At 42.3% G+C, this 27,067-nt stretch overlaps 3 protein-coding genes across 7 annotated transcripts; all 3 read right to left on the reverse strand.

The window, feature by feature from the left end:
• Window positions 1-1,397: 1,397 nt before the first annotated feature.
• ccnf (cyclin F) lies at window positions 1,398-10,648 on the reverse strand. The gene is made up of 17 exons (XM_068579582.1): window positions 10,381-10,648; window positions 9,377-9,528; window positions 9,168-9,274; window positions 8,993-9,060; window positions 8,657-8,853; window positions 8,169-8,222; window positions 7,676-7,780; window positions 7,393-7,470; window positions 6,808-6,962; window positions 5,648-5,812; window positions 5,413-5,536; window positions 5,075-5,255; window positions 4,829-4,916; window positions 4,098-4,197; window positions 3,852-3,985; window positions 2,886-3,064; window positions 1,398-2,531 (listed from the first exon to the last, which is right to left on the reverse strand). Exons 1-17 carry the CDS (start codon window positions 10,391-10,393, stop codon window positions 2,101-2,103), a joined length of 2,331 nt encoding a protein of 776 aa, XP_068435683.1. The 5' UTR covers window positions 10,394-10,648; the 3' UTR covers window positions 1,398-2,100.
• A 3,799-nt stretch (window positions 10,649-14,447) lies between these two features.
• On the reverse strand, window positions 14,448-17,739 carry LOC137786165 (transmembrane protein 100). Its single transcript, XM_068577829.1, has 2 exons — window positions 17,664-17,739; window positions 14,448-17,542 (listed from the first exon to the last, which is right to left on the reverse strand). Exon 2 carries the CDS (start codon window positions 17,460-17,462, stop codon window positions 17,073-17,075), a length of 390 nt encoding a protein of 129 aa, XP_068433930.1. The 5' UTR covers window positions 17,463-17,542; window positions 17,664-17,739; the 3' UTR covers window positions 14,448-17,072.
• A 3,655-nt stretch (window positions 17,740-21,394) lies between these two features.
• On the reverse strand, window positions 21,395-26,356 carry LOC137786663 (tubulin epsilon and delta complex protein 2). Of its 5 annotated transcripts, XM_068578691.1 has the most exons (11): window positions 26,285-26,353; window positions 25,864-26,030; window positions 24,954-25,012; window positions 24,462-24,713; window positions 24,127-24,350; window positions 23,963-24,018; window positions 23,776-23,854; window positions 23,393-23,537; window positions 22,756-22,842; window positions 21,737-21,930; window positions 21,395-21,630 (listed from the first exon to the last, which is right to left on the reverse strand). In XM_068578691.1, exons 2-11 carry the CDS (start codon window positions 25,965-25,967, stop codon window positions 21,481-21,483), a joined length of 1,350 nt encoding a protein of 449 aa, XP_068434792.1. In that variant the 5' UTR covers window positions 25,968-26,030; window positions 26,285-26,353; the 3' UTR covers window positions 21,395-21,480. The 5 variants fall into 5 exon arrangements, with proteins under 5 accessions (XP_068434792.1, XP_068434789.1, XP_068434791.1 ...); XM_068578688.1 differs by having other exon boundaries at window positions 24,127-24,713; window positions 25,864-25,991; window positions 26,285-26,356; XM_068578690.1 differs by having other exon boundaries at window positions 23,963-24,016; window positions 24,128-24,713.
• Between the last annotated feature and the right edge of the window lie 711 nt (window positions 26,357-27,067).

Raw genomic sequence — 27,067 nt, forward strand, 5'->3', positions numbered from 1 at the left:
GTGTAATTCAATAATGTCTCCCAATTAGACCAGCACTTAAAACTTGACACCTCAAGTAACATGTCAACTGAACTTTACGATTAACACCGGTGGCCCTTTGATAGCATTGATGGAGGGCCTGTCCTCAGAAATCTTTCCTGGAAATGTAAGTTGAGTGGATACAGCTTTAAATCAGCATCTAGGCCTTCATGTTGGAAAATTTAAAAAAGCTAACTGTAATGCTTTTTTTCCTTAAATTCCATATAATGTCTTGTCTTGTAGTCTGGTTCTACTCAAAGGGAACGTTACAAAGTTCTGAGACAGTTCCTTTAGTCAAGAGTTATTTAGCTGTTCTCGAATTCACTTGAAAGAACTGCAGTATTTATGATTTTGTGGAGGTTTTGTTTTCATGAAATGTTTTTCTTAAAAAACATTTAATATTCATGTTGCTAATAGGTCAAAGAAAAGCAGTGCATTATGGAAAAGAACCATAGATTCTTTTAAGGTAGTACTTAGAATAATGCTATTGCAAAGTAAATTGTGTGGTGGCACAATAAGTTACACTAAGAGGAAACTTGCATGATGGCTTATTTTATTTTAATTTCATACAAAATTACATATTCACATCAAACACTGTACTGTAGAAAAACTCAAGTTTCACAAAGAGAACTGCCTTTTTGGAATGAAGCGAAAACAATTTCAAGTAGTAGTGGCATGTTCCTCGTCTTTCTCCAAGTATACATATACTACTGTGTAATTTATTTATTTTTTAAACGTAGGTTATAACCAGCCTGGCATAACAGTTAAAAATGTATTTACAGTCAGTCACAGGCTTTTAGGCAGTGTGTACTGTGCCCTGAATGAGGAATACAGTACTTTCAAAACTCCCATCAGGTAAAACATTTCCTTGAGTGTCTCTTTTTTCGCTCCAAGAAGGCAAAGTAAATTTACACAAAAATACTTCAGTATTGATTGTTCAAGCGGGAAAAAGGTTACATTTCATTGAATTTCCCTTGGTCTGTAATGATAAAAGTGCGAGACCTATTTTAGATGGGAGGAAAAGTGGGTTACATCTAACTTCTCAGCATGTTACATTGAGTGGCTTTGAGCTGAATAATGAATGATTGTGTAGCACTCATCCAGTTGTTAGTTACATTATCAGCACACCATATTGAAATTGTAATGTCAGTGTCTAAAACAGCAAACGTCTTAAAATGGGTTGTTTTCGATGGGATTAGTGTGCTAAAGGTCTGTTAGGTAATATGGATCAGACTGGCGGAATAGATATCCACAGACAAAAATCTATGCAGAGAACACTGTATTTTTAGCTTTCTGTCTAAAAGGACCTTTTCCAGGTAATATGGTTAAAAAATATGAACAGCACAACCGGTGTATATGCACCCTAAGACACAGACAAGTAATTTCACAGCTGTTTCTATTGAAGTAGACAATACACAACAGTACCTTTGGCAAACGCATGTAGAACTAAAAAAAGGACAAAACCGAACACAATGAGTTCATACAATCATATTTTTTTTAGGCTTCACATGCAGACAATTTCATCAACTAGATGACAGTATTCACCTACTGATGACATTCACCGACTACAAGATAGTCTTGTACAGACAGTGCATATCAGAAACTATATTAACCAAAACAATCACAATAACATGACAGCTATGTTTAAGGTTTTTGTACAATATGAGTTTAACAATGAACACTTTCTTCGCCCCTCCCCCCAAAAAAACAAGCCCACAAGGTTTCATTTCTTTTACAACTAACGCAATCTGAGATAGGTTGTTGTAGAAGCCTGAAAAACAACAGAAATGTTCCTGAGGAAAGTCAAGTTGTGTTCCAGTGGTTTCAGAGCAGTCTTGGTTTGTGGGAGGTATGTTATTGGATTGTAAACGTGTAAATGAAATGTAACAAAAAGGCAAGTTTCTTGGTAATTAGTTGTTGTTGTTTCCCTTACTTGAAAGTCTCTTGATCTTCTGGCAATTGACGGCTCAGTGCAGACAGACCAGAGTGAGGAACAGCATTGAGAACTGAACAAAAGTGCTGGAAGATGATAACCGAACAGGCGGTCTCTGAGCAACTTGAGGCCAGTCAAAAAATCCCTGTCTATAGGCTCAGAAACCCTGCATTGGCAGAATACTCATCTCCTTCCACTTCACCTCCACTATGAGCTGCTGAGTTCTTCCTCTTCACCTGTTTGGTGGAGGTTCCCCGGGGCCTCTGCATGGGCACCAAAAGACGGAAGCCTGGCTGGGCGTTGGCAGAGGCTGTACCCAGGGAAGTGGGAACGGTCTTAAATGTGCAAGGCATGAGGGTGGAGGAGGAGCACGTGGATGAGGGGCTAACACTCTGGACAGAGGAGTATCCTGAACTGTGAAGGTCTGTAGGAAAGGAAAGGGGTTCCTCGTCTTGGCAATCCTTGCTTGCCTCCCTTTCCACTTCAGAGAAGCTGTCTTCGTCGCTGGACAAGGCTCTGCAGTGCTCGAGCCTCTTGTCTGCGTTAGTCAGCGAGGGCAGTTTGATGGGTATCAAGGAGGCTGTTAAAAAGAGAAGTGTACGAGTTTAAAATAATGAATCATTTTGGGTAAAGTTTATACAAAATACAGCCCCTAACACACTGTAGGGCTGCCATCATCCATCATTTGTCCATGAAAGTAAGCCTTAATATATGTGCTGGTTAATTATACTGAATGTTGCATCATCTCAAGTTGCTTAATGTACTGAGACTGACTTGTGCATTAGTCATATATATATATATATATATATATATATATATATATATATATATATATATATATATATATATATATATATATATATATATATATATATATATATATATGCAGAGAAACAGTTGAGACTTCAGCCCCTTTCCCTTATTTTGAACTCACAATTGCAGTCTCTCTCTCCCTCGCTCTCTTCCTCCCGGTCCCCTTCATATCCAGAAGATGAAGTGTCCAGACTCCAGTCCAATATGTCGCCTAGGAGCGTCTCCTCCTGATTGGACAACTCTGCAGTGGGTGTGGCCACAAAGCTGGCTCTGTGGGCCTGCATGGCGTCATCCCGTCTCCTAGGGAGAAAGTGGACACGTGTGTTACAGTGAGTCACAGGAGCATCTTGCAGATGGCATAAACAACCCCCTTCTGTCTACTCATCACGAAAAACAATGATTTTGATCAGAACTGCCAAATGACCAAGAGAGCGGTGGGTGCCGTTTATTTTGACAAATAGTCAACCCTACAATAGAGGTATTTGGTCAAAATGATTATGATAACCGATTTTTCCCATATCCCAAATGACTACTGTAAAGAATAGTTAGTAGCTTCAACAGTGTCTTTCTCTGGTCTTACATGCTGCCATCAATCAATTTAACTTTCTGCTTTATTACAGATTTGTTAGATAGAGTTACCTACATCTAATTTGGATAAAATACAGCAAGATAGTATTACGAGGTGCAAAACAATATAGAAAAAGCAAGTGTCACATATTTATAAAGTGATTTTTCAATACAATACAGTATATTAGCCTAGAAATATGAATAAATAGTAATGCAGGCGAGGTCCTTATTGTGAAAAGAGAGTGCAAACTAAAGTCACAAAACTGGCTATTTATACTGTAAATTACTGAACATATTGGATAACCCCATGAAAACAATCAGTTTAAAATTAAAAGTTGCCCAACGGCACAGTGCCATAAGAAAGCCATGCAAGCAAAGTAAGTTTGAGATTTCTCACAGGAAAAGGACTTAATAAAGAAATAGAAAAATGTTTATATTGCATGATGCCACATAGGACGTGCGAGTGTTCCCAGCAAGGCACAATAAACGCAGCAAAAGGGGAATTTGTGTTTTGGTTTACCTCTTGTTGGTGCTGGACGGTGAGGCGAGGAAGGTGTGGAAGTCTGCTGGTTGACCAGTGGGACTGAGAGGCTCCATTTTAGGATCCACCTCGGGAATCTCCAAGATCTGACACAGCTCTTTAAAATCCATCACCTTGTGGAAGCCATGAAATTATATCAGTAACCAGTTCCACACAACCATTAAGAGACACACCGTGCTACAATTTAAAACATGTGTACTGGCAAAACTTTTTCTTTTCAAGTACCTTTTCTTTGCTGATGTTCTGGAAGGCCTCGTCTTCAAACCGCTGTTTCACACCAGTAAGAGATACATGCCTGTAATCTTTGGGAACATCGTCACTGAAACTGAGGAGACGGAGAGCGAGGGAGGGAACACAGACAAGAAAAATTAATGAGTTTGATCCACTTTGCATGCTACGTCTCTCTAATCAACTCTTGGGGACAAATCTCGTTACTTGTCCATTTGTGAATTAGTTTGTCGATATGATGCTCACCTATCAAAGTGACTCACCCTGAGGCACGTTTCCGTGACTCAGTTGGTGATTCACTAATGGTCTCGTCTCGTCTTAGGTTATCAAACACTGCCTGTTTGTAAGTGTTATTACTGAGCAAAGTGCATACTTGTTCTAATGGATCAATTATGTTTCGTTTTAGGGAATATTTTCTTTGCCTTTTAATACTGGATTGTTTTACCACTTTAGACAATTACAAATATACCACTTGAGAAGGTAAAGATCACTTTGTTTGAAGCAATCATAGCTCGTGAAATATGGAATCTTGAATGAGGGGTCAGAAGCTGCCTTTGGTTTGTAAAAAAAAAAAATAATAAGGTTTTGGGAACCACCATGTTTAACCATGCTCATCACATGGTTTATTTATTGCTTTTTACAGCCAATCAACAATCTCTTCCTTGTACTGTGAAAGAAAATAACACAGAAATAAATGTCATGGCTATTAGTTGACTCGAGACACATACCAATTGACATACAGCAGCACAGACAGGGAGGCGAGGTTTTCCTTGGAGAAGCCTGTGTAGTCGACTAACTGGCTGGGCCAGAGGGGCGCTGCAGAGCGGGAGACAGTAGACATTAGTCATGGGGAACATAAACTTAACACTCAACTAAGGCTGTAAATAATATTAGTTCGAAAGGACATGTCTGTTTAAAGGGTGATACAGGCGCATTGTGTGTGTGCGTGTGTGTGTGGTCCTAAGTGTTATTACCATAGTGATGTAGCGCTCGTGTAAGCAGCAGTGCAGCGCAGGCCAGTTTGGAGGGTGGTGGTGTGGCGAGAGCAGAGTAGAGCAGCGACAGCTCGCAGATGTAGCTGAATAGGTGACTGGTCCGCCTCTCAAGAGGGAGCAGAGACAGCAGCACCTCACCGTAGTCCAGCAGTGTGGGGCTCTAACGAGGAAGAACATGAAATCACTCTTTACATTGGAACGGTTAAAATTCAGTTCTTAAAATTCACACATCTTGTATTGGTGGTAGGAATTGACGTGCTTGAGGCCTTTGATACCCCTGAGTTTAATCTTTATGTATCTATATTTGTTGTACTCACCCTGATTTTTCCCTCCAGCACAGAGACAACCTCCCCCATCATTCGAACCAGGTCTTCATATTTGTAGGTGTTGTCTGTGAGCCAGACAGCTTCTCGTATGGTCAGGATTTCTTTACTGATATAGCTGAAAACAAAAAGAACAAAACGGTCAAAAAAGAAGATAGAATTAATCTATAAATAATGTGTATTTATTCAAAACAATTTTTTTTTTAAAAAGGCATGTGTGCACTCTCACCGTGTACAAACTACCATGCAGGCGATTCCCAATAACTGGAGGCGAGCCTTGGGGACAGAGCGCAGAGCCAGGTAGCGGTCCACACAACCCACCGTCACATGCAGCGTCAGGCTGGAGAAGTCCTTCATGGTGGTCACCTCCACAAGCCAGTCCACCAGGATGTACCTGGAGAGGCAGAGAAGGAGAAATGGAAGATAGTGTGAACTAAAAATGAACAATTGATTACGATTCTAGTGTTCACAAGAAACGCAGAAATTAGAGTTATTGCTGTTCATTACAGTGTAACAAGAGGAAAAAAAAATATGGAAGTCTTGAACCTTCATGCCTCACACCCAGACCACTGAAGTGGACTGTTGGTGGAGCATAGGTGTCTTTTTACTGGCTCCACATGCGCCACACAATTTGTGGGATTGTTTTTTCACTTTTTGGACCCAGCAGAGCGCTGTAAATCTTCAACTTTCGCAGAGTTTGAGCAGCAAGCCGTGTAAAATCGTTACTAAGCAACTGCCTCCTGGTTCTGTCTTGTAATGATATTGTCTCGTTGCCTCAATTGCCAAACTGCCAATATTCTCAGCATTAGTCATTTCCTTTAAATGGGCAGTTTAATTAAAAATATATATACAGAGTGTGACTCCTTTCCGTGCAGATCACATACAAATATAAATTGAAGACAGCCTATTTTTACACTTGTAGAGCGGACCCCTGTGGAGCAGATGCATAAGTCACATGCTGCTGGCAAGCCTGGTGTAGCTAGTCGATTACAGTGGAAGCGCTGTGTTGCAGCAGATGCTCTGCGAACCGCGCATGTTATGCTTTTAAATGTAGCCTCCGTGTCTGGCTAGTGGGCATGCCTTTTATATATTTGTATACACTGATTGTACACAATCATTTTTGACTGGACTGGCTTGTGGAAGTCCTAAACTAGTAGACATCATCTGATCTTAAAAATGTGAAGATCTCTAAAGTCTACATGTGTTATCCTCTGCAGGGAAATGTTTGACTTTATTCTAAGAGAAACCACTTGTGCTGGTGCTGTTCCATCTACTCTTCAGTAATGCCAATTACACAATGGCAAAGGCACATCCAATTGTCAAGACAGAGAATAAGACAATACTGATTTGTGATCATGCCAGTGATATCATGGAGGAGTTTCTGTTTACCTCATGGTGTCCTTGATGCCTTGTCTCAGGATGCCCTGAGCGCAGAGTCGTGATGTCAGGTTTGAGGAACCGAAGAGCTGAGCCACCAAGTCAGAGCAGGCTTTTGATTCTAGACCTAGCGGATTCCCACCGCTGCACACTTTAGCCAAGGAGAGCTGAGGAAAGAAAAGATAATTTGTCAAACAAATTAAATGGCTTGACAGAGTGTTGAATTGATCACACTACACGCAATAAGTTAAAGTACTGCAATTTGCCGCAATGATTACAGAGCTTGTGATTCGGATGAGTCGAATTTGGTTCAATGGTTTCGTGTAAGCAAGGCTTCAAAAAGGCAACATAAGTCTTGAACTGACAACAAACAGATATGCTTCAATAAGAACAACTTCCAATTCTGGACAAATAGATTTAGAAACAAAAGAGAAATTTAACAAAATCATAATAGATGAAAAGCCTTCAAAACACATGACACATTTGTCCTTTGCATCATGACAGTGAACCACCAAGGTCAAATAAGACAAAGAAGGTCATCACAAGACTTAAAAAAAAGCACCAGAACACACTTTCGGTCTTCAATCACGTACACACCTGTGCCTCCCAGCATCCTTTGCCAGCATAGTCCCTGAGGGTTCGGATATACTGGAGGTACCTGCCTGGATCTGCCATCTGAAATGAATAAATATATTTAAAACATTTTAAAATTAAAACCTATACATCTTGTTTTACATGTTTTTTTGGTTTTATGAATATACTTGCTACAAGCAATAAAAATGGTGTTTTATTGTTAGTCTTTTAATCAATTTAATGCATGCATGAACCCTTGATATGGAGGAACTATACATTACAAAACTAAATGGATATTCTCACTCACAGCTGCTTTCCGGTTGTGCTCCCACAACATGTAGGAACTCTGTAGACAGCCAGCCTGTGACGACTCCTCCAACATAGATATGGCATCTGAGCGTCTTTCATCGCCCTGGAAAAGGTAACACAGTTCCAGATGTGAGTGAAAGATCTTACGAAACAAAGCGTTCTGTTCTTAGATGCTAACAAATCGAACAAACATTGTCTCGTCAACACATAAAACATGTGTGTGACATGATACCGAAAAGTCAACCAGAGTTCAATGGAAGTGACGTGAAGTCATTTTCCATACTATCCAAAGAAAAACCAGGGCTGCAAGAAGGAACGATCAACATGGACGGTTGCAACAGCGGTGTGATACGAAAGAAGCAGAAAACAACGATTGCCCCGTATGTGCTGTTAAGAACCAGTCAAACAGCCCCCCGTGAGATTTACACTTTGATTAGAGGCAAATAGAAACTTGGTTCGCCACACCCAAACAGAGACTCTTTTACACTCACTTCAAACAGCTGCAAAACTCTGGCCAAACAGTGCAACAAGGGTCCTCTCTTCTCCTGCAGAAAAAAGGGAAAAATGAATTTGATATAATTAGAATGATCTAGGTTATAAATACTCTGCATTCCGCTGTACACCTTTTCTGTTATACAATTAGCCATGCAGTCATGAATGCAATGTACATGTTTCTGTTAATTTATGCCATGGCAGCATCCACTGAGCAATAAAAGATAAGCATGGTTTACAGCTATATTTGGTGTCATGACAAATGCATTGAAGATGAAAACTTGTATAGTTGAAGGAAAGCAGGAATGTGGCTCATTTGTATGCAATTGGAAATGCAAATACAGATTTCTGTTCATTTAGACTATTGAACAGAAAATAAACATTTAGCAAGTATTAGTGCTAAAACTGAATTGCCCAATTTCCATAGACGTTGGTTTGAAAGGAGGCACAATTTCATGTCGTCTTAAATGGGAATAGCTAAACCTACCACGTTGTTGTCACACTCAGCCTTAAGACGGTCAAACACTACAGCTTTGCAGCAGCTGCCGGTGGGCGACCACGGGGGACGAATGAACACCCAGATGAAGGGATCTGTTGTGGGAGAGCGGAGGCTCTCTGCCAGGCTGAAGAAGTGGGAGGCTTTGCGACCACACACATCAGCTCGCCCCTCGTCACTCAACAACGCTGGTGGAGAAAAAAAAGGCACGAGTGAGGAGCGACAATCTCTTGTAGACGTCATCAAGAGGGGTTCAGGTCCCAGTTTCATTTAGTTGTAATTGAACCAGGACGCTCTTTTGAGATAGCTGTGTTGTGCTTAACTTACGTCCTTCATTGTACAAATAAGCAATGCCGAGCTTCACAGCTGCTTCAAAATTCCCTTTATCAGCAGCTCTGAAAGAAGACAGACATTTCAGTTTAAAGCTCATGCAGAAGAAAGGAAAAAACGTTTTTCAGAAACTGAGTTTTTTTGTGTGTGTATTTGACAGAAGTGACTGTACCTCTCAAATAGCCATAAGGTGCTGGGGGATGGCCACGTGTCCCTAAAACTGACCCGGGCCCATACACTGGAGTGGTTGTCAACAATGTCCCGCAGCTGGGAGTGAACCTGCAGAGGTCAAGACAATCCATCACAAATCTGGGATGACATGGCACATACACGCTACAGGTTGGGTAGTAGTGTTACAGTGTGTCCAGTATGTTTACTCACCGCTCTGACAGACAGCAGGTCCTCAGCAGAGAGGCACTGGAACACACAGAGGAGGACCTCCTCAGGTAGAGACAGCAATGTGAGGGCTGGAGTTCGCTTACGCACGCGCTTCCGTGCAGGAACAGAGTAGCATTTTGAGCAACGGCAGTGGACTAATGACAGAAAGGGTAGTTCAAAGTTAGACATGTCAATAACAAGTTACCAATACTTTGGCATAGCTCCTGAAGTGGGTGCAAGAGACAATATAGTGGTAAACACATTTGAAGTGCACAAACACACACAATCATCCAAAAGCATTTCACAGCTTAGTGCAAGGTTCACAAACTAATTATCACATTAAGATTGGATACATATTTGCTCTTCACTTAAAGCAGGTCACTATGCTGGCTGATAGTCAGACATGCGCAAGGGAAGGTTGTGGCTCCACATTTTTAAAAAAAAGAAGCCTAACGTAAGGCATCTATGGGTAGTCAAACACTCGGTTTGAAATGTGAAAATGTTTGAATTTGTGGAAGGAAGGTTCACATAAAAAGTATCATAACAAGCTTACAACATCATCATTATAAAAAAAAGTGTTGTGAGCGTTAACAACAGATATCTAACGACGAGCATCTGACTGAGCCAAAACTAAGTGAGCGCCCAAATTTCCCTCCTGTGCTTCAAACGCTACTAACGTCAGGCTACGACTAGGCTTCATCAAGTTTAACATGAGATATTTCATTGTTTTCTTATTAACACAAACGCGTACAGAGCCAGAAGGGACACACGTTATTCGAACATTGCAGGCATAAAGGCATTATAAACTAGTTACTACCATAAGGTATCCAGGGCTAACTAACGTTACCCCAGTTAACATTTGAGTGAGTCGGCTAGGAGGTAGTAGCCAGTGCTAACTCTGTCAAAGTGCTAACATTAAACGTAAGTTCAAAAACACTTGCTTTACATCAAGTGATGCCCACAGTTATGACAGTAAGAGCTAGTTTAAGTTGACTTAAGTTACTTACCGCCCGCTTTCATCGCAAGTGTAGCGATCTCTCCTTAAACAGCGTCGCCTGTAGCTAAAGTTACTGCACTTAAGCAGCGATGTAAACGTCACGGCGATACGAGCTAAGGTGTACACACAAACAGATTTACAGGATATTTTAACACAACATATGCGAGACAGTGTTACAACAGTGCTCGCTGCCTCTGTCGCGCTGTAGTAGTTGGATGAAATGTTAACAAGTTGTTAGCTGTTGCCTGAATTCAAATTCAAGCACGCGTCCTCACTTATAGGACCCGCCCCCAAAGCAGCGCTAGGACCGCCCGCGCTCACCGTTTAAACGCAATATTCAATCTGATTGGTCAGACCTGGTGATGCCTTGCTGACATATAGTAGCCATCTGATTGGCTAGCACCAAGATCGGGTAGCACCGATTGGCCATATTATATAAACTGGAAAATATTACAAGATCATTGGGCAATGTAACGCAATTTCGAACTACGCGCTCGCCAGTGGACGTATGTGATTGGTTGACCTTATTATGAAGCCCATCTACAGACCCACCTCTTTAGCGTGGATTGTGGGAAATGTAGTTAAAGAGGAAATGCAGTTTAAAGGTACCCTATTTAAAGGGGCAACCTCGAAAAGATTCAGAGATACCTTTCTATTACTGCACCACAGGAACTATTCCAAAAATAAACACATAACGTACTTTGAACACCGGGTCCTCGTACCTGTCCGTTCCTGTACCTGTAATCTGTCCTGTGGTTGTCCCGGGCACAGTGAGATAGCAAATGTTGGATTAAAAAAAAGCTAAACAAATATTGCCCTTGAAACGACAATTATTGGATTTTTGACTTTTTTGGCTAAACTGACAAACAAACACTGTGTAAAAAAATTTATTTTATTTTTTTTTAATTTTCATCACTCCGTTTAATAATAATTTCTGTACATTTTATTTGAATCTTCCCAAATTGTGGTCAGAATGCTGTCTTAAAAAGCCACAGCAAAGCTTTTGAATCCGGTTTGATCAATTTAGAAGGGATTTAAAGATATTTAGTCTCTATAAATCTGTAATTTACAATCTCCCAAAATATTACAGAGGGCTTGACAATTATGCCCTCAGTTGTAGCTTTTGCCCTGGACAGAACTGATTAAATGAATGAATGCTGTCAAATTTCTCTTGTCAGGCAGAACTAGAAGTTTTTACAAGGTCAGAGATTAATATGGCATATTATGCCAAATGCAGGTCTAATCAAGAGAAATCCACAGCAAAAATATGTGTGAGTCAAATGGAAAGAATGAAAACACTGGTTAAGGTTATAATAAGGTTATTGATGTCTTCCTTGTAATGATAAGAAATCATATTGTCAGTTGCAGAAATTAGTTTCCTCCGTAGAATGACTGGGCTTAGCTAGAGATAGGGTAAGGAGCTTGAACATCAAGAGGGAGCTTAGAGTTGAGCTGCTACTCCTTTGTGTCAAAAGGAGTCAGCTGAGGTGGTTCGGGCATCTAATTTGGATGCCTCCTGGACGCCTCCCATTCGAGGTTTCCCAGGCACATCCAACTGGTAGGAGATACCGGTGAAAACCCAGGGCACGCTGGACGGATCTCCCAGAATGAGCTGGAAAATTTTGCGGGTGAGAGGGAAGCCTGGGTCAGCTTGCTGGGCCTGCTGCCACCGCAACCCCACCCCAGATGATGGATGGATGGATGGATGGATGGATTGTTGGGTGCCTTGCCTTTTTGCACAGACACACACAGACAAACACACAAACCTAGACACGCAGACATATGCACAAACACACACACACACGCACGCACACACACACACACACACACACACACACACACACACACACACACACACACACACACACACACACACACATATGTTCTCAGCTGCCTTTGTGGAAATTGCAGAAATGACAAAATGATTAAACATTGTGTTGGATCCCCATTGGGAATAGACATTTGAAGACGGCAATAAAGGAGCTGAGTACACTTCCAGTAGTAATCATTTGTTCCTTCCAGGCTCACTATTGATCTGCTGCTCTACTAGTCTCAGAGCATCAGCTAAAGTAGCTTTCAACATTACCCTTTTCACTGAGTGGTTGTCTTTAAAAAGAGTTGAAGAAAACGTTTTATATTCATGGGCTATACCTAACACCAATAGGCAAGCCAATTGAGAATCTTTTTGTGTTCAATCTGTATCTGTTTTATATAAATGTGAACTATAGCCTATATGTGATGGTGAATAAAGAAAACATGCCTTTCAATTGTCTCTGTATTAACTGGGGCATGTAATTCTTGCTACATTTACTGGAAGTGTTGTATAATCAAATTATCTTGTAAGTGACCTCAGACGGGGCAGAGGCTGTGACATCGTCAATTGGATGCAGTTACTGTTTCCATAGAAACCCCAACCATTTTCTCAGTAAAACACAAAGTGACCAGTAATGGCCAGGAAAAAGCGATCGGCTGATGCTTTCAGCCTAAATTGAAAACAATTATAGCAATAAAACCATACACAAAACAGTGGGTCCAAGTCTAGAATTTCGTAGCCTAAGCAATCATTATTTGTTGCATAATCTTTCTGAAAATATATTGTTATAAAGCTGCTGCCTCCCACAGTAAGTAATTGGGTTTGATCTGAGAACTAAATGGGCGCGCGATGGCTCCACACCGTCATAAGAGCTGTCCTGATGCAGCGAGGGATTAGTTCATGAAATACAGAGCGGAACACATTTTGAAAAAAGACTGACATTTGTTGACCTATCACTGAAATAAAAAAGTAACAGGCGATTAAGAGAATATGGGAAGTTCATGGTGTTTTATTGTAATATAATTTTGTCTGTCTGGCAATGTCTCCTATTCATCTTCATCAAGAAATAATCAAAATAATCAGTGCTTTGTGCCTGTGAGTCCCCCTTACTCTCTAGTATCTGAGTGATTAAATCCAATAGCTTCTCATCAAATTTGTTTCTATTACGATATCCACCCTGAGATTGCATTATCATTTCATTTTTGCGTGTGATTTAATTTGACTGTCTGGCCAATGTGATTTGCATCCACACCTGTCTTCAAAACAGTTTTAGAATTTTAATGTAACAACAGTATAATTTGGAAACAACAGCAGGCGGTGGCTAACTCAATAAGCCAGATTTTGCACAGACGCTGTTGATCAGGAATTTGAATAAAACATGAATGAAGTCATCTGGCCCCAGTGTGGAACAAAATCCAGACTCTGTGATGTCACTTCATGCTGTCCTTTCTCTGGCTTTGCATTTTAAACTGATGTCAGCTTTGTATAATTCAAACTACGATAAAAGCCAAACTGCACTGAATACTCAGGTTTGAAGCCAAGTTCTGGAGATTGATGTGCGGATGAGTTGCTCCCATCTGGTCTCCTGTAATCTGTGCTGACCCAAGCAGTCCAGCTGAGCACTTCCACTTCATCTACTCTTTGCCCCCGCCGGCCTCCCTACCATTTATCCAGACCTCAACACTGCTCCCTGCACACCCACAGCCGTGCAGCACAGTTACTGGATGATCAAATGTGTTCTTACGTAATGAAATACAAAATAAACTCCTTATGAACTGAACCAGTCTCATTTGCACAGGCCTATATGATAATAACACACATAATGAGTTTTCCAATAGGGAGGGGGGGTTGCCTGTGTTATTATTTTGCCAGTAGGGGGTGTCATTTATTCAGCTCCATACTGGCCCGCCTGTTTTCCTAACAACCAGAAGGTTCACACATGTCTCTGGGTATCTGACCAAGTCATTCAAGCTGGCAGCACATGGCAATGTGTCTATATACAGCATCAAAATTTCAAGTACAGGGGAGGCTGAGGTGGTCTCGTCAACGAAAGATGTTTTTTTTTTTATGTCCATTTATCTCTAATGTGCACACTATTTAAAATAGAAGGAAAACTGTATAATTTCCGTGTTTCCCCACTAGATTGATCATGATAGCGCTTATCTTGGATCATCTCTCAAAGAAAAATAAGTTTAATACAACAGTTATATATTGAATAAATACCTCAGGCAATGAATTAGAACCTCACAGACCAATGTGTTCAGGTAACATTTATTTAATACAACGAATAAAATGTACATATAAGTAGAAATATACAGTAGAAATATAAAATTGTCATATATACAGCACCAAATATTCGAGGGCACACAGACATATTTTGTGTCACTCGCCAGTGACTAACAGCGTTGGCAGACAGCATGGCTGTCTACTGGGTGAGGGAAGTAATTCCCCCGCAGCAGAGAGAGAGGTAGATCTTCCCTTTAGTTTTTCAAAAGGCAGAAGGGAAATCACTTCACATCTCTATCAATCTAATTCTGGTCACCTGTCCTTAATATTTAGTGTCAACTCACTGTCACAATACAGCTTAAAAATCAGTATGCAACCACAATGTACTACACTGGCCGGAGCTAAAAAAAGAACATACTCATCATGTTTTTGTCAGTATATAAAAAGGTTCAGAGAAGACTTACTACTCAGTGATTAACTCGGCATCTTCACTGCTGCCTGTAACGTATTATATCCACTAAGTATAATACTGCTCTGTTAAGGATGACTGATCCCAATCTATCTCCGCAGGGATAGCTCCCCACTCCCAGCGAAAAGGGAAAGGAATGACCTCCCAAGCTCTGCATTTGTCTTCCACCATTACCTCCGTCTTGCTTTCCTGGCTGACAATGAGTATGCAACAGAACATCTAAATGCTCACCGATTAGCAAAGACATGTGTGAGAGAGGACTAATCGATTGGATGTTGAAGCAGCTGGCCTCCAGGGCGGTCTTTGGCATTGTGTGTTAACTGCTACCTCTGGGTGCATAGACACATTTTACTCATCAGCAAGCGTCACCAATCTGGGAGCCAGAATCGCTGAAACAGTGTTCAATAATAGTTCTCAAGGTTAAAGGAGTGCTTTTATGCGGTCCTTCACATGGAGACAAACAGGCTGGACTCCCGTTAAGTTCCTATACATTCTGTGTTGTTGCACTTTCTACTTCTGTGATTTATATTTTCCATTCTATGTTACATTCAGTGACAAGAATATATTTAAGACATGACTAAAATGCCATAGTGTGTCTCATCCTGTGAGACGACACACAAAACAGAAAGCACCTATTCACAGCTGTGGAGTTGAGCGCAGCTACATTCACTCTTTCTTTGCGAAAGAAAAAGTATAAGAAAGGGAAACCCTAGAGACATTTAGAGCAAAAACAGTATTTAGAGAACAGCCGTGTACTATATTTTCAAAACTTTCCACGATGAGAGCAAAACTATCTCATTTTCTTTGGAAAAGGAGTGATAAAGACAAATGTCTGTGGACTGTGAGCCTTATATTTAAGTGTGTGTGCCTGGGCTATATAACAATGGGGAAATGAGGGGATCAAGTCAGAAACTGGGGATTTAGGATGGAGGAAGGCATGTGGGATGAATGAAGAGAGTCCTGTTGAGCCAAAGAGAGAGAACAAGGGGGGAAATTGTCAGGGGTTCAGATGGAAACAGCGGAATGCGACAGAGCCTTTTTCCATGAGTGCTTGCTCAAGGCACCAAGCGGGAGGGGCCCTAGGGGAGCAGGATCAGTTAAAGTGTCCCTACAGTGGCATGTCCCCTCGGTAGTGTCCTTCAGTAATCCTGGCCTGTCCTGTGTGGGGTTGAGGTGCCCCACAAAGACACTAGCCTGGGCGTAGATGTGCGCACATTGAAAGGAGAGCAGAAAGTCAGTGCCCCACTCCTTTGTAGTGTGAAGCTGAAGCTACAAAAAGCCTTTCAGGGCATGTTGCTTTACTAGAAGTCTCTCTCGCTTGGCGTGGACATGGCTACATGTGCGAATCTTTCGTTTCTCAGTGGTGAAGTCCAAGGTCCAACAGACTTTTAGTTCACCAGAATCTTTATTTGAGCACACACAAACACCTTTCACTTCCCCAGCAGGTCCTCTGCCCTCTCTCCGGCTCATCGCTCACACGGATGCCACTAAGATCCTGCTGGACTCAAGTTCCACTCTCCCATTGCGTAAAAAAAGCTCCCAACACATTGCTGCGGTGTCACAGGACGAGTGAATGACGCTGGCCGCTGACGCGGGTGCTCTGCTCTTTCGGCCGGGTATCAGGTTGCCGTCTTTGGCCCACTTTTGGCCTCTTGGAGAGTCACCTGTCCTGGCAAGAGGAATGCTGCGACTGACGTGCCTAGTGACGCCAGCATTGACTCCGGCAGCAGCTCTGCATAGCGTGTTAGGTGTCTGCGTGAGCTCCCACTATGACTGCTAGTGCATATGTGAACAAGGGCTGCGAGGGCTGCGAGGGCCATGTATCCGTGCGTGTAAATATGCATGTAGTGTGCAATGCATATTTGTGTGTGTCTCCTCTGAGGTTGTTTTGACACTGGACTCCTGCTGTCTGATGATAAAAGAGCGTGTGAGGCATCGGTGATCCCTCCTGGTCAGTCCAAAATGGTCCAAACTTTACAGACTAAACAGATACTTCCTGCCTACCTGTCTTTCCACTCTCTATGATTTGTCAGCTGAAGTTCTCTTCGGTATGAACTGAGCTAAACTCTGTGATGAAGAATAGAGGGGATTTGGTGCTGGGAGCAGGTGAAGTGGCGGCTTTGTTAGCCGACCCTTGAGCTCCCAGCACTGGGTATGTCTCTGTTTTCAAGTTCCGCTGCTTTCCCCATGTGCTTCACAGGGGACACTGCTCAGAGGTGAACGAGCCGCCCTCTTTCTTTTTCCTTCTCTTCTTCTTGTGGACAGTCCAACAGGCAGTGGCCATCAGCAGCAGCAAAAGGCCCATGGCAAGTAGAACGACTGACACCACTTTAGTCTGAGGCAGGTCATTGTAGGTGTAGGTCACCCCGGTTCCTGCGACACCGATCACCAGAGAGATGATTCCAAAGGGAAAGATGCAGCGATACCAGGACTTCTCCATGCCACCGGTGGCCTGGGACAGACGCTCCAGAGAGGAGAGCACGTCAGGGCCTTTGGCCCCGCCAGTCTCCAGGCAGTGGCCCTCCTGCCCCGTGTTGGTCTGGGGTTGGGTTTGGCATGCCAGGTGGCCTGTTGCACAGCCCATCCTGATTTTTGGGAGCTTGTGGATCCTGAAGCCCGGCTGCAACGTGGGCCTCTTGGATCACGTTCGCAGTCAGCTCTGGCCTGGAGAATCAGAAAGAAATAGAGAAAAGCACAAAAAGAGAGAAAGGAAAAGGAGCTTTCTAGGACACCGGAGAAATGACTGAAGATGAAGGATTCTACGTCAGCGCTGAAATCCACTCACACTTTCCCCTTCTCTCCCTCCCTCTCTTGCTGTTTTCCTGCCGGCTGTCTGGTAGCACATTGTACACTCTGCTTAATGTAGTGGCAGGGGATATATATGGGGCCGTGGCAAGGGGAGGAGCTAGGGCAGAAAAACAGGGAAGTCCGAACGCTCTGATTGGTCTTCTTCTGTGTGACGTCAAACATTGAAGCAGAGAGAATACAAGGTTGACGATGCACAGGAAGGGGGAGGGGAGAAGAGTTAACTGCTCCATCTTTTCTTCATCTCCCCATCACTGACTCTCAATTGCTGTCTTTTTTCTTCTTTTCCTGCAGTAATAAAGCCTCGCCTGATGAATACAGAAGCTCACTGCTGACTGGAAATCAGAAAAGAAAGGGGAATCCCACGTCCTCTTCGATTGAAAAATAACTTTTTCCGTCGCTTGTCGCACCACAACAGCACAAATGTGCAATCACAGCCACCTCCACATGAAAGTTTTATAGTGACGGTGTTTCCACTGCAGCAAACTGCAAAGAAAAATCCTATGACCACCCACACATTTATGTTCATGCAGTCGACAAGACTATCAAATATACGATGCCTCTACAATGTTAGTGTGTAGACTAATGAGCATGACCACATGTGACAGAACTACACAGGCAGCGCCCACTGCTTTCCAACCCACCCACACAAACTACTGGTGCCAGTCCTGCATAGAAGGCGACCCAGTAGTAGTTAATCCCCAAGCAGCTCTCTCTCTCTCTCTCTCTCTGTCTCTGTCTCTCTGTCTCTGTCTCTCTCTCTCTCTCTCTCTCTCTCTCTGTCTCTCTGTCTCTCTCTCTCTCTCTCTCTCTCTCTCTCTCTCTCTCTCTCTCCCTCTCTCTCTCTCTCTCTCTCTCTTCTCTCATGAAAAGAAAATCAATCCAGACAGCTCTCTTCTCTGAAACTTGCTTATCTCACTCCTCCACATCTGAAAAGCTATGTTAGGGAAGGATAAATGTGTGTACGCAGTTGAACGTCTGTGTTTTTATCTTCAGGCATTACTGGATTTTAAAAATAGCTTTTTGAAAATGAACTGTGATCTTAATATTGATTATGCCAGTTTGTCGCTGAATGGCTTCTGGAATTCATTCGTGCTGTTTTCTACAATTCCCAGAAAAGAGAATGGTCCTTTCGAGTGTATTAAGGGATGCATGTGTTATAATGACACGACATACATCTTTGATATGCATTAAAGCTGTGTCTCAAAGAATATTTGACCTCACAACAGCTCTAGGTATAACAAGAAATATAGTGCATGCATGACATCTTGAGTATCTAAAGAGACATGTGCAACCAATACGATTCAATTATAGGTTTAGGAAAAACATCTTCATGCATCTGAAACCATATAGCATAGGATTAAGAGATACCTATTCTCAAATGAATGCACAACTTGCTTCCTTATGAAAAGCAGAACTGCTCCCTCGTTTAGTCTCCTTTGTCTTAAAATAAAATTAAACCTAACAAATAATGTTGTGCACCAAATAATTAACCCTAATAACTGGTGACCACATTGACTTAAAGTGGCAGTTCACCACAAAATAAAGAAATACACGTTGACCAACACTAGCTGTGTGCCATATAGTCCATAATACTGGAGAGAAGGCAGACATCTCCACGGATGATTCCTCCAAAACTAGGCAGCTCACACCAAAACAATCTAGATTGAAATAGCACAGCAGGTGGAAAAGATGTTTTATTTTGGGGTTAACTGTCCATTTAACGATCCCTGCTGTAGCTCACACTGAAACAGAGCTAGATGAGTAATAAAAGGAGTAAAAGAAGGGAAGTGAGGAATGCGTATGTGAGGGCCGGGGCGCTGGATAAAGGAGATGTTCAATAGGCATTTGAAGAAGAAAAGTGAATTCTTGGTAGCACTGTTCAGTTTCTGTGGATTTGTACTTGGACTCGAGCACTGCAGTTAAATAAGGCTAAAACAAAACGTGAAAAGGAAAAGGGTGGAGAAAAAAGAAGGAAAAAAAAGAGTACAAGTAAGAAGGAATGTGTCTGACAAAGGAAAAGCCTATTTAACTCCGTCCCTCTTCGACTGAGAGTAGCCTACGTGTGGCTTACAGCAGTGTTGACATGGGTAAGAAAACAAGTTTCTTCCATGGAAATTATAATTTACTGGGATCTTCCATTATGTGACTAAAAAAGGCGTGAGAAAAAAGGGACAAATGCATGAGACACGGGTAACCTGGGCAGGGCCGTGCTGTTGGGAGTGGAAGAGCTCTGCTGGTGTCAGCCAGAGCCGGGCAGCAGCTGATGTATGCAGGTCACAGGAAGGCTGAGTTGCGTAGGCGCCACTCCCTCTGGGACGCATGTGTAGTGTTGACATGGATGCTTCCCTGCCTCCTCCTTTACTACTTTCACACACACACATCCGAGACTGTCAGGGCGGACAAGAAGCTCGCAGCACATTTCCACGGTCTCGTACAGATGATCGCAATCCTCGAGTGGTGGGAGACAGGGAAACCAAGAGCAGTTGCCGTCGTCATTGTGCTTCTGTTGCTGTATACACAGGAAGAAATGTGAAGCTCAAAACGTCATCTTCCTTTTTTAACCTTTTTATTCCTCTCCTCGGGGAGACATGCCATCTCCAGCTTGCAGCATGCATCGACCCGGGCACCTGGGCATCTCTGTGACTCAGCCTGCTTTGAGTGTGCATGTCCCTGCGTTTATGTAGTAGGGCGCAGACACCCACGTCCTGCTGTGTGAACCCAGCGCCACCTGTTGCCCAGTCTGGCACAGCCCCTGCCATCCACACGTCATCTCTGTGGGCACGAGCCTTGCAGGCCTCTCCAAGGCTTTCTGCATCTCACGTACGCCCTCACACAGTATTTGCGGCGGCGGCAAAAACAAGTCTTCTCAGATCCAAGAGATATTGTATTGTACATCATTAAATGTAGATTATAAAAGCCCCGGTATGGAAATCCAACACACCATATGGAGAAACATAGTTCACAGTGAACTAAAACACACGGGAGAGGTCGCATGTCCGTCTCATGACTAACAAACACATTAGTTCACCCTGTGAGCGCCTCAGAATCTCAGACAGAAGGATGAACACATGGAAGATGAGGCTAAAGTCACGGCGTCCCTGCTGCCTTCTGTTAAAGACAGGATTAAAATAAGAAGCGCCTATATTCGTTTGCATTTTATGAAGTCTTATTTCCACATTTGATACTAGGTCACAGATTGACTCCAACTGGCTGTTTATTGATTTCATGAAGCAATTAAACACAAATCACCTGCGAGTGTATTCTTTGGTCACTTCATCTGTGAAAGAGTGCCACCTGCTGGTACGTGCAGTGTTGCAATACCGACCCAGGGTTACATTTTTCCATTACACGTTATTCTAGGTAATGATTGTTACGTAGTCCAAGAACACAACAAAAATCGGAGTCAAAGTATAGTTTAAACATAGAAGTCGCAATGAACTATTAGAAAAATAAAACAAAAGCCGTTCAAATTGAAATTTATACGCGAAGATCAACTGGACTTACAAATATTCAGATGATGAATTGTTTGTGGAATCTGACAAATTAAAAAAAAGATTCTTCACCTTGAATCCTAATTCAAGGACAAATGTTTACTCTTACTTAGGTACATCTGCTTAGCCCAAGGCAATCCAAATGAATGGTCTTGCAATTTTTTTTGTGAATTTTATTTTCTAGTTTTATTGACAGGGTCAGAAGGAAACAATTCAATCGGTGTTACACTGGATTAGATTTTATTCATCTTATGTGGAGAAAGGGGAGAGACAAAATAGAACATGGTGTTGCATGCTCTGTCATCAGTCGGGCTCAGTGTCCAGGACTATAGCGGGGGACCGCTCCCCTCCTTCACCGAGCAGGGAGTAAATGTCTCTCAGCACACTGAGGTTGGGACGTCCAGGCCCAGGTATCATGGAGGAAAGCTGAGGGGACAGAGTGTCCAATATAGCCTGTTACATAGAAGAAGAGACTGTCAGCACATTATTTCTCAGTGGGTATTGACTACAGCTCACAGAAATGTTGCTGCACCAGGTGCTTAAAGCCCACAACCCTCACCTGCTCGAGGTGAATCTCCTGTTGCAGCAGTGACACCCTCATCCTCAGCGTCTCCAGCTCTCTGAGTTCTGCCTCTGCCGTGTAGGTTATAGTCGGTGGTAGGGGTGCAATCATCCCGTTTCCCCCTACGCCATTTGCCCCAGTGGGGCAAAGACAACCTCCCTGTGGCCTCCATCGATCCCATGCTTCCCACTCTGATGGAAAATACAGTTATTTTTAGAGCGCGAGCGTGAGCAACTGTACCCTGAAACGTTTTTCTGCTCTGCTGCCTCAGCTTTAAATAGCTAGGCCCTTGCCTCGCCACGCCAGGATAGACAGCTTTAAAACCCCACCGTCACAGGGAGGGGGATCTGTCGAGGCCAAGGAAAGTACTGATCTGGCACTGGGGTTTCACTGCGGCTCTGTTTTCATTTTCCATGCGCCAAGATGGAGAGGCTGCATTAGCTCGTTAGCGCGCTTCACTTTTTCAAACGTTGTTAAAATGCAATAAAACGAGGAATCCCGCCCTTGAAAATGAAACTCACAAAAAAAACAACTACATACTGAATAGCGGATGTGAGACGCTAGATTGGATGCACGTACTCGCCGCACACGATGGTGTGTGGCGTAAACAGGGAGCTGGAGATGACTGGAAACTTCTCTCTCACACTGGCTTTAGCAACATGCTTGTGCTGCACTGAAGCTATTACTGCTAAACATAAACAAAAGTCCTTCCCTGGAGATGATACGGTCATTTGAGTGCCGTCAATGGAAAATCTCAGCTTCATTATAACAGTATTGCTGAAGGTAATGGAAGTACACCATGTTACACACTTACACCCTGAAACCCAGGCAAGATGATTCAAACACAGGGTCAAGGTTTCTCAACCACTGCTTGTTAATTATGTAAGTCTGTGCTGTGGAATAAAATATTTTCATGATGTATTTTCTTCTGCTCACGACCCCCTTCATATAACCAAATTTAGATTCATGGCTTGAAGAAGTAGGTTATGTTCTAGCGAAGCCAGATTAATTCCCACCTTGCTTCGCTTGGTTTGCGACGTTCTGGAGCTGTGCGGCTGTCATGAGAAATCTCAGACAGGAATCAGAGTGGTTTGCCTTCCCGCCTGCATAGAAATATGGAACAAAGAACAGAAATTCACCGGCAGTGTGATTACAGGTGACTGTTAATTAGTCCCGAGTGTGTAGACCGTGCGTTAAAACCATTGTTAAAAGGAGACATATTATGCTTCTTTTTATTTTTTGGGTAAATCAATTTCCCAGTACAGACACATAAAAACCCTGATTTAAATTGTTAGGCGTTTCAAGTTAAAAAACCTGATATCAAATGAAAGATGAAATCTGACCTATGTCCTCTGATGGTTGACTGTCTCAATGTGTCAGAAAATACCATAAATTTCCATAATATGTCACGTCACCTTAAAATATCTCAACTGCTTATTGCAGGGTCCTGAGCACGATTGGCGGAAGCTTATCACTGATATATTTGTGTAAATGGCTCTCAGCAAGTCCCTTCCTGCCAACCCCCTGAGCAGTTTCCTCTAAAATTATAATTTTCTCCCCGCACACACTTGTGTAATCAAGCGCCTTCATTTCTCCTCCTTCCATCACTCCTAATTGTTTGTGTTGGCGTGCATCATCTGTTCAGGCTCTTACCCAGCTCTGTGGTTGATTCTTGCGTCTGTTTGGCCAAAAGCTCCGTTGTCTGGCAGTGCTGGTTGAGGTCATGACCTTGGTGAGTGAGTCTGTCAACTAGAAACCTGGTCTGATCCGGACAACCACATGGCCAACCCCTCGGGAACTAGAGGGTTCAGAGAGGCAGGGTCAAGGACAACATGCCGGACAGCAAGACTGCTCAGATGAATGGAAGTGTACTCATCGAATTTGTGCAGGCTCTTAGAGTCATACTAATTTCCAACAGCTGCACAATGGCAATCAGTGGAATTGTAGGAGTATATTTCCAAACTACACAGCATGGAAAACAAGTCTAAGGCTTCCAGCTCATTTTGACGGGCTTCAATAGGAAAAAGGAAGGATACCATAGCTCTCATTCTCTCCATGAAGTGACTCCTCCCGGGCACAGGTTTCCTTTGGAGGACAGCAACTTTGTCCCATAACCTAATGATAATGTAAAGATGGAAACTTAGTGTCCAAACAGAAACTGTGGAATCTGCTTTAAAATGTAAGAAATGAAAAGAAAGAAAAAAGAAAGCTGGTTTCGGCCACCTGTTTTGCTTGCTCCTTAGAGATTTCCATTTTGCCATCTGTTCAGACGTTTTCCTCCCATGAAGCAAAGGCAAACAGAATGATTATAATAGCACATTGAACCAATGGCTGACTGTGACTTCCAAAGTGTGATTTTCTTTATGGTCAAGTTGTGTAAAAACATACCCATTTTGTCGAGGTAAACTGTGAACTCCGGGCTCCTCCGTTTGTGAATTAGGCCCTGTGTTACTTGAAAAAGCAACGATAGCTGCAGCTTGGCCCGGGTCACGTCCACTCGAAGAGTTACTTCGAATAGTCTTGTTTTTAGAGTGGAGAGTAGAGGTGTGAAACTGACCCAGATCAACAGAGCCAGACCCTTTTCTTGCTGCCTGGTGATGCACAATCCCATCTGAAGACAAAGGCCAGTTCTGGGTTATGTTTTTATTAATTGCGGTTTTGCACTGTGCAGGGTAACAGCTCGCTGAAGGTTCTGAGCCGAGTTTCGAGGGTGCTGACGGACCAGGTCTTTTGTGTTCTTTTGAGGTGGCAGATTTGGATCTGGATCTGGACGTGGACTGATTTCCTTTCGAAGCTGCAGATGCCTGCATTCCTTTGCATGCGACCGCAGTAGTGCCAGGTTCCTTTTGAGGTGGAGATTGTTTGCTTGAGGCTTTTTTAGAATATCCTGTGCCAGCACGGACCCGAAAGGCTTTCTCCAGGGCTCGCTCAAGCAATTCCATATCTTCTTTTTCCCCTGGTGAGGTATCTGTATCTGTGAATATAACATTTGCACATGACTGCTCACATTTGCTCATATCTACAATAAAATAAATTACTAAAATTAACTATACATATTACCACATCTTTCATAATGCAAAGAATATTTTTGACATAATGTTGTTTCATCTGCATGTGACAACAGATGAAAAATGCCTTCAAACCTAACTGATTAAATTTTTTTCTGTGGATGAATGAGCATTGTAATTGGCAAACACAGAATTGTTTTGATTACCTATAGCAGTATCATTTGCACACTGGGCCTCATCAAAGCCCGTCGTCGGCTGTGCCGTTCTGCGGGAAAAGACTTCACACTTAAAATATCCCAGAGGAGCACAATTAATTACATTTGGGCAACAATGTATAATAATAATAATACATAACATTTGCACAACCTACTTTAAACAGTTTGACTTTCAGTATAAACAGGCAAATCCCACGATGCAATTCTGTATGTGATAAGACTTTTCGGTTAATTTAATTTTACTATCTCGATACGGGCAGATCCAAAACTATCTTTTTTTTATTGGTTGTTATTTGTGTGCATTTAAAATCCCATGTAATGATATAACAGCAAATACAATTTAAAACATACACATGTAACATTTTTTTTTATTACGGCCCCATAAGTGTTGTTATTAAAGAACTTTGACAAATAGATGTACTGAGCTGGTGAGCTTGAAGAAGTAGTCTAGTGATGGGTTTTTCGGATGGGTTTTAAATAAGAGATGAATGGTACGCTATTGTAAGTATCTCTGGCTTTACTGTCCTGCAATTTGTTGTTCATAATAAGTCACCGTTGAGTCGCCGAAGTGATGAAGAAAAAAAGAGAAACCTTGGGCGGAAAAAGGCACTGCTGGGAATTGAAGACAGGATCTCCTGTTTATTAGACAAGCGCTTAACCAACTAAGCCACAGCGCCAGATCAGAGTAATAGACCGTGGCTCGTCCTTCCTCAACATCATCAGTCACCCTTGTGAAAATTGAAAATCCACTTTAAATTGGGTCTAAAGAACAAACGATTTAACATCGTTAAATTATTTTATAAGTATGTTTTTCTTTGACAGGATTGCGTTTTAATTAGACTCTGGAGACAGGTGAAATTGTGATCACTGATAGAACAACGTAGATTATGACGTTACTTACAAGGTGTGTAATAGTTCTCTGTAGAGCTGGATGCTGTCCTCAATCTTGGCTTGTTCCGCTTTGCAAGACCGGATCGCCTGCTCAACCAGGCACAGCAGGGACATGCCTGATGCCGCACGGAGACCACGCTGGAAACCATTAACAAATGTTTCACTGTTGGTTTTAAACTGTGGAGTTTACAGAAACGAACAATCTGTTACAAAAGGTATGGAAAGACATCGTCATATTAAAACAACCTTCTTTTTACGAGCAGACCCGCGAAATCTAAAATTTAGCGGATGCGGAAGTCACGTTTGTCTGTTCTTAGTAGAAATTAATTTTTAAAAAGTCACAGTGAGGCAATGTGAAGATCACATAAAGGTTCAAACGGATATTGTCGTCATGAAAATCTTCTAATACTAAAGCAAATAAATAACGTTACCGTATTTGTTAACTATAACCTGCACACGATCAGAAACTTTGCAACCCAGCTTTCACCTCGCCGTCAAAGTTCTCACTTCTCGCGAGAAGTGCGGTCGTTACCAGGGACGATGCTTGAGGTCACAGCTCATTTGTATCCTGTTTGTTCCACGATGTCTCTGTTTATGTGTAAACCAGTGTCTCTGTTTCGGGAATAAAATCGAAAGAGTCTGCTTGTATCTTTTATTATTCAGGTCCTGCTCATACTCGACTCAATTATATGTGAATTAGGTTAATTGCACATTATTAGGCTTACTCTCAAGAGCCCTTTTGGTCATTTTGATAAAAACAATCATTACATTTTCTAAGTATGTTCCCAAGCAGCCTATTTACATATCACCGTAGGTTACAGTTATTAAAAATAGGATATGACTAACTTGAGGATCATTTATTGTTGATTCATGTAACATTATAAATGGTCCAAATGATTCAGATCCTCTTGTTGTCTGTGTATAGTGAAAACTAATCTGATTTGAGCACTTATCTGAGTGGCTATCTTGCAGAAGCACCACTGAAGTAGGTTAACTTCACAGCAATCAGCAATGTTATATTGTCATTAACGTTAGACATAGGTCTGTAACACAATACAGTTATTAATTATTTACACAGAAGGAACGCCGGCTTCTTAAGCACAGGTTCAACAATGGATCAAAGCCATAATATCAAAAGTTACACATGTGCATTTTATGCAAAGGTCTAATTTAGTTAGCTTGTTGTACATTATGTCTGTCAGACGAAGCATAAA

Source organism: Clinocottus analis, unplaced genomic scaffold (assembly GCF_023055335.1).
Source record: "Clinocottus analis isolate CAN_PGR_092001 unplaced genomic scaffold, fCliAna1.0.p SCAF_16, whole genome shotgun sequence".
Taxonomy (NCBI): Eukaryota; Metazoa; Chordata; class Actinopteri; order Perciformes; family Cottidae; genus Clinocottus; species Clinocottus analis.